Raw genomic sequence first — 11,582 nt, 5'->3', positions numbered from 1 at the left:
TCAGCTCCAGGAAGCTGCTATGACATTTTCTCAGAACAAGTGGCCATCTTCCCACTACCTGACAATCCTCCCAATGATTTCCCACCTAACTTGTCAAGGAGGGATCTGTACGTATTTATCACTCAATGGTCCCCTTTTGAGAGGGGTCTAGTTTCTTGGAAAAAATTCCTATAGAAGAGGAGGAGGGTGAGACCATCTCTATCCTAGCCCACTGAAAATTATACTGTGTCCCTAAGGGGAGGACTTCCACTGCATGTGACGCTGAAGACGACAACCCCAACCATAAAAGTACTATTGGGCTCCACCTTTTCCCTTACCTGGGAGCATCTTTGTCCACTTTGAAAGGGGTGCTGCTGCTATTGTTGTCCTTCTGTTGTTGGATGGATCTTTTAGTAGTGACTGGAGGTTTGTATGGCTCTGATTCATACCGATCTTTCTTAAGGTTTCATAAGAGGTAACCTCAAGGGTATTGTTTCCCAGATTTCCCTTTTTCAAGAACAGCATATATTACTCAATGAGTTGTGTAGCAACAGATTCTTCAAACATATCCCTACAAAAGGGGGAAGAGTGTAATAGGGAGGTTACATTGGGGAGTGAAATTTTGGAGCCCTTCAATGCCTCCTTTCATGCCTTAATGCGACACTCCAGAAAGTCATAGTGTTCCCCATAGGATCCATATAAATGTTTTGGCTACTACAGCGAACATTGTTCTCGAAGACTCTGGAAGCTCTTTGATGGCTACTTCCTGCACAGCAGTACAAGTTATAGTAATGAGGAGGTGGAGCATAGCTTAAAATTCAGCCTTGGCTTTCCTGAGATTTTTCTCATAGGGGTCCTAAATTGCTGGATAGCCATGTCCAATTGGAGCTTCTTCCTCTCAAAAGGGAAGGACAAGTGTTGCCCATTCCTTTGTAGAACTATCAGATACTGAGATGGCAAAGAAAAATGGCTTTATTTCTGCCATTAACTCTCGTTTCTCATTCACCACAAAATTCTGAAATTCTGTCTTCACATGACTGATTGTGAAAGGAAAGGCTAGTGCTTCCTGGAGATGGTATTGGTTCTCTAAAATTGTTGGGCTACATTTTCCATTAAACTAGAGAAAGTTCCTTCTATGGCTTTCATTGCTTTTCTAATAGGCAAGATAACAGTCTCCTTTGACGGTTTCTGAATTCTTATTGAAAGAGGGACAAAGTGCAATTCAGTATTGGGAAAAGCCGACCTGACCAGAAATTCTACATGCTCATCCTCAATCATAGTTTTCTTTTTATTAATGAGGTATGTTCGATTCTGATTTGAGGCTCTATAGTCCAAGCTGTTTGTAATATTGTTACCAGTTGGAGCTCTGGGAGTGAGTAGGCTGTCTCTTATTACCCATTCTGATTTCTACAGAGATCTAGACAACTGATTCAACTTCCTTTTAGACTTAGCTTTTTATTACTCAGTTCCCATGACTTAAGTTTTTTTGGTGAGAAAACCAATCCCTGACTGGGAAGATTGTGCAGGCTCTCTATACTATAGTTTAAAGGATGAGAAATTTTTACACATCACACACAATATTAAGAATAACTGTGGAACTTTCTAATATCACAAAATCCATTTAGTTTGATTGTAAAATACCACAAAGGAAATACTGGCCTTCAGTAAACACCAAGGTTCGTAAGTCAAAAAAACATCACAGCAATTACAGCATAGCATTGTGGTCTAATCCCAACTTCTCACCTTGCAGGAGACCTGCTGTCTCCCAGTTTTAAAAATATAAGCCTACCCGTTAAAATTTTATGAAACAAACTTTTTCACTAGGTCTTAAAACTATGTAGAGTACTTAGCTTTGCAGTTGTTGTTGATTGAATTTGGTGGAGCAAACACTGGGGTTACATGAACTCTGTGACACACCAGAGTGTAATGAGGAAGATAGCCAACTTACACGATGCAGTCACACCTGTACAAGTAGGATGAAGGGAAAACCGAGGCAGTCATTGTGGACAGGAGATGGAGCCCTCTTGTACCGAGGTAGTCGGTCCTGAGTCCTTTATATTCTGTCACACTGCCAACAAGTACTGTTCTGTCCAAGACCAACTGTTAGAGAATTCTTTGAGATTGGCTGGTCTCTGCTGTGAAGCTCTAGGGGGAACCATGAGACTGTAAAGGCCTGTCCACACTAGGAAACATTATTTGAAAACAAGGTTTGCAAACTGTTTGCAAACAGTTTGGAAACAGTTGGCAAACAGTTTGAAAATTGTTTGGAAACAAAGTTTGCAAACAGTTTGGAAACTGTTCGGAAACAGTTTAGAAACACTTTTTACAGTATATTTGTTTCCCATGCAGAATGGAAAACATTTAGTGTTTCTGTGTGTATATGTATATGTACACAATGAAATATTATATATATATACACTGTATCTGTTGTGTGGTATGTATGTATACATGTATATATGTATGTGGATATATAATTACACATATACACTTAAACATTCATACTTATACATATGTATATATGTACATATACATACACGCCAGAAGCAACTCAGCAGGACACGCTCCTTTTCCTAAAAACTTCCTCCCCATCTCTCTTTCTTTCTCTTATCCCTCCTTGAGTGCATTAAAACTACATCCTGACGACAACTGAGGTCTGGACAGGAAACATTGTTTGCAAACAGTTTCCAAGCTGTTTGGAGACGGTTTCCAAACTGTTTACAAACAGTTTCCAAGAAACTGTTTTCAAACAGTTTGCAAACTTTGTTTCCAAACAATGTTTCCTAGTGTGGACAGGCCTTAACTCCCTACAGGATGAACAGTGGCTTTGCTAACAAAAATATTGTTCTTTAAATGGTATGGCACATCATAATTTAGGAAATTCTTATACCATACAAACATGCTGCTTACTTGAGCTTAGGCAATGTATAATGTATGCCAAAATACTGGGTAAATATGTAATGTAATGTGTTTACTATTAATATTTTGTTGATCATACTCTATCAAGGGATATTAACTTTATCAAAACTTGAGACAAAATAACCACACAATGCAAGAGCAAAAGGGGGCAGGGTTAAATTGTCAGACAGACATGCAATTGCTTACAGAACCTGCAATTTACTGTACATGCACAGTTTTTGCATTGTGTACAATCCCAAGTGTTGGAGAGTTTGTCTTAAGCCCAAATTGTCATTAAACCAGTATGTCATTAAGTGAGGTGTGTCTGTATTGATAAGTTCAACATGTATTTTGTTTGACATTTAGTAGTATATGAGAAAATCGTCCATGTAAACTTTATTTTTGATGCTGAATAGTAGTTACCACACTTATTTGTGGCTAGTATAAAAAGGGTACTACTGTACTACGAACACTTCCTTGTAGAACTCTGTTTTCAAGTAGGAAAGTCTCTGAATGAATATCATCAATTTGTGCCTGTAAAATAAGGTCTGCCAAAGTTTTTACTTGAAACTGGCAAGTGACCATGTATAGATTTTATAATGATTTTAATATTGATTTTATAAATTATTGTAATATTGTACATTCATGGTATAGAATTGGGTATGGCTTTATTTGTAGGTTTTTATAAATTTTGTAACAAAATTATTAGTTTCACTGCAATCTCTTAGACATTCAATCAGAGGGATTTATATTTTGAGTAATATGAATATTACCAAATCAACTTTATGCATACTATACTGAGGAATATGTTTAGTGGGATTATCTTATGAAAGTGAAATTCAAATTGGAAAATGATCACAAGTACATAGGTCATCATGTTTTATATTCATCTTTTACTATGAGCAACATGTGACATTCACTGATGAAAATCATTGTCACTGAGACAGAACAGAACAAATTATCTGAATTCATGATCGCTTCTACTACATTTCCTGCAAGATTTGCTGGTGTACAACTGTAACCACAAAAAGGGTTATGGGTGTTAAAACCACATTCACTAAAAGGGACCTTTGGAGATTACTTATCAAGGCTTAAAAATTGTTACAATTATAATTTTTATTTGCTTGATTATATAAGTTGCAGATGGTATAGGTAGAGGTTTCTATTCGTAACTTGAGTTCTGAAAATTGCAAATTAGTATTTTTAAAAATACTTTACCATATACTGTATTATCTTACTGTGTGCATATACTGCAGTTCTTAAGTCGCCTTCTGCTTCTTGTAATGTTGTTTCTAGTAAATATTCACCTATTGATGGTACTGGTTTGTTTACATGTAAACATAATGCTAAGGTCTTTGCAAAGACCGCGTATTTCTCCAAGGTGTAATCTGGTCTGGAGATCAGGTGCATTCTGCTGGATTGTATAATTATTGAATTTCTTAAGTAAGATTGGTGAGACTTCTATGATTTACAAAAGCTGAGGCTGATGTTTTGCTATTTACGTTTTTACAACTAGACTTACATTATTATTGTTCTTTAGAAATTTAATTTTTGTAACTAGGTTTGATTTTTGCATTACTAGTTTTTCTAATCATTCATAGGAATTTCTTCTAGAAATTTATCTACAACATCATTATGTTTTTCTTTACAATATATCAAATGGCTGTTACTCAAATAGCATCTTTTGTTAGTTTCTATGTCAGGTGTTTGTTCACTCCTATACAGTATTATGATATTTATTATCTACTGAACTATCTTTTGTTATATTCTTGTTTTCATTGCACAGTTTATTAAAAATGTGTACTACAGCTGCACATGACATGTATTTCTGTCTGTTATTTTTCCTTATGAATTTTTGTTGTGGTAAGCGCTGGTGATGGTTTGATTACAATTCCCCTCACATACTGTACTCATTTTGATCTATCTTTTTTTCCTTTTGGTATTTTTTTGAATTGGGACCTGTATTAATGATAATGGACTACTTTTTTTTTAATTCCTTGCTAATGGTACTGTAGTTATATGTATTTTTTATTTTGGTTTGAAAGATGGATTGGTTTCATTACTGTCACTAAATTTAGTCTTGTTTTTTAGGTAGAGTTCTTTCTGGTGGTCTTTTTTTTTATCTTAAAAGTTCAGAAACAGCATTTTGGTACTTTTTCTAACTGTCCCTTGAAGTTTGGGTTATTTTCCTAAATTTCCGTATATGATAATACATCGTATGGGATTGATATTTAATACAGTAAACCCACCGTATTCGCGGGGGACGCATACCACACCCCCCCCAAATAGCTAAAATCTGCGAATACTTAAAACTCCTCTAAAAACACTCAGAACTGCCTATTTTGATAGTTTAAACACTAAAAACCCACTAAAAATGCTTACACCCGAGTATTTTAATAGTTTTATCACAAAAAGTGCATTTAGTCATGAAAATACAGTAATTAGTGAATATTTCTCAGTGAAAAATACCGTGATTGTCGGTTATCGGTGCATGGCCGGGAACAGAACCCCCGCTGCTAACCAGGGACTGCCTGTATTTTAATAGTTCACTGCCTATTTTAAAAGTTCAATCATCAAATATACCTTAAACTATCATCCTAAAACACTTTAATAATGTCAAAGTCATCTTACAACATTACCCTTAAAATGTGTCCTTTAAATAAATATATGGCTTACAGCTACATGTGAAAACTAATCAAGTTCCCCTTATATTCAGGCACAGCCATTTTCTCTCATACAGTACTGAATCTCTCTCTCTCTCTCTCAGTACTGTACATATTTTGTACGATTTCAACGGGGGAAATGGTTACCGTGAGCCAGTTATAGACTCTAAAGGAATGTTTCGTTATTACCTCCATTTTTGTATAATATCTGACCACTGTGGATCCAGAAATCGTAAAAAACAAGGAAAAATGGGAGATTTTATCTGAGCTGAGGGTATTTGTAAGTAAACACATTAGGGTAAGTTTAAAATTATGTGTATTTACATGAAATGAAATATCAGAAGATGATTTGGACTAACCAGGCATGCAAGGCCTGAGGGATCAATTATAACTGGAGAAACAGAAAGTATATCCGTCGGTGTGGCGATGCTGACACAAGGCACAGTCGAGAGATTTCCACAGCTAACAGACCCTCTGTAAAGAGAGAGGCTCACAAATTAAAAGCCAGCAAAGACACAATAAAATATACATAGGACAAGAAGAGCACAGAGGGTGCCAAGAAGACTTCAACACACGATTTTATGTAATTATTTAAGCAACAGGCATTTACGTAACACTGACCTAGCAAGGCAAGGTTGATATGGGAATACAGTACTGGCACTTGGAAATGGAAATAGAAATTTCGAGAATTAGAACAGTGTGACTGACATGGAAGAACTTTTGCAACAGATCATTTTACCTGGTAAGAGGTGGCTTCAGAGAGAAATGGCGGCGGAGGAAAGGCTGGGTCTCACTGGTAAAAATACTGAGGGTCCCTAGAAGATAAGGACCACGTGGTAGGGCATGCTCTCTGAAGGATATGCGTCTTGCTAGCATCCAGCAATGTGTCTCTCCCTCGCATCCTACTGTGTGTCTCACGTTGTTTCCTCAGTCAGTCCCTTATATGAGGTTCGTCAAGGGGCAGGAGGATACCTCCAGGTAGATGGGGTTTGGTTTCATCTATGACTAAGTCCCAGGTGCAGGCCAGCTGTCCTTTTCTGTGGCAGGCCAGCTGTCCTTTTCTCTCAATCTCCCTTCTTGGCTCTTTCGTGTCTCTGTAAACAAAAGTCTCCCGCAGTCATACGTTCCAGAAGAGAAAGTTGAAAGACAATTAAAAGCTTAAGGGAGGAGGGGCCTATAGAGGCAGTCCCTGGTTTACGACGGGTCCGGCTTACGATGTTCCGAGGTTACGACGCTTTTCAAATATATTCATCAGAAATTATTTCACGGCTTATGACGCATTTTCCGGGGGTACGACGCGGCGTACGGCGATCCGTCGTTAGAAATATGGCTCCAAAACGACAGAATAATCAAAATTTTGAGTTTTTTTATGAAAAACTCAATAAAAATATAGTTTACATCGTTTTCAAGACACCCAAAGCATTAAAACTAAGATTTTCTTAGGATTTTTGACGATTTTTTGGTTTACGACGTAAAAACGGAACCCCCGTCGTAAACCGGGGACTGCCTGTATTCCCTTTGCCCTTCCCTGTCAGGCAGTGACCAAAATGCACTGCTCTATTTTCCAACCTTAAATGAAGCAGTTGGCTGGGATTCTTGGGAAATTATAATAATATCCTTTAATGAAATATGAATTACTGTATCATAAACATAAAAATACGAAACTAAAACTCCAAAAAGTTCACGATGCATACAAACGAGTGCATGCAATGGTATGTAGTGTTATAAAAAACTAGGAGTCTGAGTGCTATAACGAGGTGATAAAACTAGTTTAGGGAGTTGCACCAATCAGGAGGGTTCACTATAAGGAGGTTCCTCCTATAAGGGTTCACTATAAGGAGGTCCCTCCTTACATATGCATTGAAAAAAATATATTTTATTGGTATTTTGCTGTATTTACATTAATATTAATATTTGAAAATTAGTAAATCATTTTTTATCATAAAAAATGTATTTAGTCACGAAAATAACACGAAAATACAATAATACGCGAATATTGCTCTACGAAAAAATCTGCAAATTAGTGAATTTTCCACAATATACTTGGAGATACATTCCACAGAAAAACCCACAATTAACTCAAGGAATGAATGCCGATCCCAGATCTAGCGGGGACCCACTATACTTGTAATTTATTACTATAATTACTCCTCAATAACTATATATGTATTTTTAATTCATAATATTTGGTGCTAGTCATTCTATAGAAATCTGTGAAACATTTTTGCAAGAAGGTGTTTGGAGTTCGTTTACGCACCTGGTGGGCATACCACAGCACTAAAAACTACCACTTGGCAATAGCCCAAGCCTGCCAAAGCCTGACCCTGAGCATGATAGGTGCACAGCAATTTTCTGGGATGGCATTTTAGAAAAAAAAAAAGAGGGCACTTTATATGCCCACAATATGGTACACGTTTGAGTTATAGTTTTGTACATAGGTTTTTTGCTTGATCATTAAACCCATTTAATTTCAGTTACAGTTTAGCTTCTCTTATGGAAACTGCAGTTCTGTCTTGAAGTTCTGTGTATGTGTGTCTGTGTATGTATGTATGTATGTGTGTGTGTGTGTGAGAGAAGGCTGGGGGTCACAAAACAAGAACTCTTCTGTACAACAAGGTGTCTGAAGTGCCAGAAGGATTTTATATAGTCAGAACACATTACTAAGATCTCTGTACATTGTTTTACATCTGGGGTATTTTCCATTCAGGAAATTAGCTTCCCGATACCAGACCCGGATTCAAATGTTTTTCCCTCTACCTAAGATGCATACTCAAGTAAAATATCTGGTTTCCTATGTTAATGAGCTATTTGAAATATTCATACAAACTTTTAGTTAAAATTTTACACACATGCATTCAAGATAACTTTCTTACATTTTAAGAATGGAATGATATTACTTTTATGAGTTATAGAACAATTTTGAATTGTCACTGAGAACTGTAAAAAAAAAAGCTTAGAAAAGCTTACAATAAATTCAGAATCACAAGATAAATATGAATTAATATGACACACACTCACAACTCATGAAAAGTATAACTTAGAAAAATTATTTAACTTTTTCTTACAAGTGAAAGAAAATTGCATTTGATGACAAGTTAATGACGACAATGGAAAAAGATTCCTATCAAAGTATGAGTGAATTACAGGCAATCCAACTAGTTGGCATCCTTTGTAAAAATGAAAAATAGAATGCAGTGCTCAAAACTTTCCACTATATGGCACAAGTTAAATTCTAAAAACTACTCATGTACTAACCTGCACAAATCAACTTCCCAAGAACCTGCTTTCTAGTGAAAAGATTCAGCTCATAAAGACATTAGTACAAAATACAAAAACACACAAGAAGTGGAAGCCAATGGGATGCAACACCCAGGTTCCTAAGCTCACAAGAACTTAAAAAGAGGTGAAACAACACAAAACTTTTGTAAAGGTAAGAGTTGGCTTTGTCCTCACCTCAAAAATTTTTGCTCTGGTATAGCTTGCTCATATGAAAACATAAAACCTACTAAGTCATACTTCTCTTAAGGAGCATGAAGCAACAGATTACTTACCTATCAACTATGCAGCTTGAAGAACAATAGCACTTGTCAAAGTATGTTTCCTGACGAAGTTCAGTCACTCAGACATCTTCAACTGAATACCTTCTTGTGTAGTGGATCTCAATGAGTCTTATAGACTGTAATATCATTGTGACAGGTCTTAGACAGACTAATACAATATCACTAAAAGCAGACGATGCTCCATGTAAACTGAATAACGTTGGTTTTACTATTAAACCCAAGAAAGGTCTAACAAGATACTCCACCACTAACACAAGTGAATCCACTACAAGAGGCTTGATCAATCCCTGGAGGAAAAACCTGCAAGTATAGATTGATTTCCATGATTTATTCTTGCATCAACTTCATAAATGCATAATTTTAAATTCTTTGCATAAGAGCAGAATATTTAAATCATTTCTCTATGACTGGCATACTAAACATGATCCAATTCCAATGTACTTTTGTTCTTATGGTACAATACTAATTGCCTTGTAAATGCTGTACATTTAATATGCAACTCCAAGTTATATCTGTATTTACCGAATCCTTTGTTACTCTCAACTTGAAATTAAAAAATGAAGTGTCAATGATCTTCCCAAACTATCTGACAGGGAATCCCTTCCTTCACAAGTGTTAAAAACATCAACCCAGGACAGAGGAATTTCTTTATCTTATTTTAGTGAATAATTACTTCTTGAAGACAAAATTATAATGCCTAATATGCAAAATTGTTAGTGATTTCTAGTAAAAGGGCAATATGCAAAATTTTATTTAATTCTACTTATGAAAATTTTCATAATAAAATTTATTTTGACACTTACCCACTGTTAAAGTTAACTTACATCTCCGTGCTGTTAGTTGTATCAGCATTAAAAATAAACAAAAGGATATTGCTTGACTGACCCGAATGGACTGTCAATAACTACCGGTTTCCCACCTGGTGGCACTGGAATGTTCATATTTTTGTTAGAATCCTTCATGGCCACCCACTAAGATGTGGGAAGGCTTTCCACTTTAACAGTAGGTGAGTATCCAAATAACTTTGTCAAAAAATTTTTCATTATTTGGGATGAACCTCACTCTTTGTTAAAGTTAGCTGATTTCCACATTGAATGAGGATAGTGGGTTAGTGTAGCCAGAGAAACATCCTTCCTGGTACGTACTGTTGCCATATGTTGGACCTATGGAAGGGTGTAAGGTCCTTGTAGTGAGACTTGTTGGCAGGTCCTTATAGGGACAAAGGACTTTCTCTTAAGAGTACTATTGACCCCTGTGCCAGAGTCAAAACCCAACAACCAACAGTTCAAAACTACGGACAACATCTAACTTCAGATATGAGGGTACGCTACTATACACCAATGTGTACCTTCATGCTCACCAAACTCAACACAGTCATTTCCAAACAACTACCAATATGAGAGAAAGGAAGGTTACTATCTTATTTGGTTCAGCAACAGAACTAAGGGCTTTACAATTCTCAAATGAGATTTCAACATCTTGCAAACAATTTGAGGTAAAAACACTGAGCTGTGTTGATAATATTCTCTAGCACAAGGTTTATAAGGAAATTAAAAGACATGCTTACCGCACAGACACTGTGAGGCTTTACTTTCAAAAATGGTAAAGCTTAGTAAGATTCAACTCCATGTGTACTAACTTAATTATGCAGCATACACAAAAAGGCAGCATTCCTGGACCTCCTAACACCACAGAATAAATTCTTAACTCCTCTTAAAGGTTTAAGTATATCCTGGTAAAACCTTAAGAGCTCAAAATGGACATAATAAAAGCCTCTTCACTGCCTACTAAATCAGTTTAATTAGGCGCTGTCACAAATCTGGGAAAGGGCTTTTGTTTTGATGTTGTAGTTTGCTCTACAAAATGGAAGAAATGAGGGACAGAGGTCCCATTGGACAAAGCCCACATTACAAGAAAGGGCTTGAAGCTCACTAAGACTCTTTGCTGTAGCAAGAGCTAAAAGAAAAAGTGTCTTCAAAGTTAAGTTCATAAGCAAACCCATATCCAAAGGATCAAAATGAGGAAACACTCAATACTTAAGGACTACAGTAAACGTCTCGTATTCGCGGTCTCACTATTCGCGGACTCATGTATTTGCGGATTTCTCTGTGGAATGTATCTACCCATTATTTGTGGAAAATTTGCCCATTCACGGTATTTTTCACTGAGAAATATTCACTAATTACTGTATTTTCATATTTTCATAACAAAATTCACTTTTTGTGATAAAACTATTGTTTGTGTTTTATCAAAATACCATTCAGGTATAACTTTGTAATGGGGTGTGTGTGTGTGTGTGTGTGTTTTTGGGCATCCCCTGTAAATACAGGGGTTTACTGTATGTCCAAATTCTATCCAAAAGCATGAGTAAAGGATTTTGGGGTTACCAGCTTAAAAGATCAGAAAACCTCCTTCAAATCCAAAAGATGCTTTTCATACCTGAGATACCAGTAGTAGTTAATCAGGTTATCTTACAGAGGCATGG

The 11,582-nt window shown here is 36.3% G+C and overlaps 1 protein-coding gene across 4 annotated transcripts in view; it reads right to left on the bottom strand.

Moving 5' to 3' along the window:
* Nucleotides 1-5,836: 5,836 nt before the first annotated feature.
* The window catches only part of LOC136847888 (uncharacterized), a 172,535-nt gene continuing 166,789 nt past the window's right edge, over nucleotides 5,837-11,582 (bottom strand). For 2 of the 4 annotated variants that reach the window (XM_067119906.1, XM_067119907.1), the window contains exon 8: nucleotides 7,394-9,397. In XM_067119906.1, coding sequence (XP_066976007.1) covers nucleotides 9,157-9,397 — 241 coding nt within the window. In that variant the 3' untranslated portion in view covers nucleotides 7,394-9,156. Of the gene's footprint in view, nucleotides 6,012-7,393; nucleotides 9,398-11,582 lie in introns of those variants that run through there. The other 2 variants (XR_010855879.1, XM_067119908.1) reach the window with 2 other exon arrangements.

The sequence above is a fragment of the Macrobrachium rosenbergii genome, chromosome 17 (assembly GCF_040412425.1).
Source record: "Macrobrachium rosenbergii isolate ZJJX-2024 chromosome 17, ASM4041242v1, whole genome shotgun sequence".
Taxonomy (NCBI): Eukaryota; Metazoa; Arthropoda; class Malacostraca; order Decapoda; family Palaemonidae; genus Macrobrachium; species Macrobrachium rosenbergii.
Note: the sequence above shows the minus strand (reverse complement) of the source record. Positions and strands in the feature narration are given on the sequence as shown.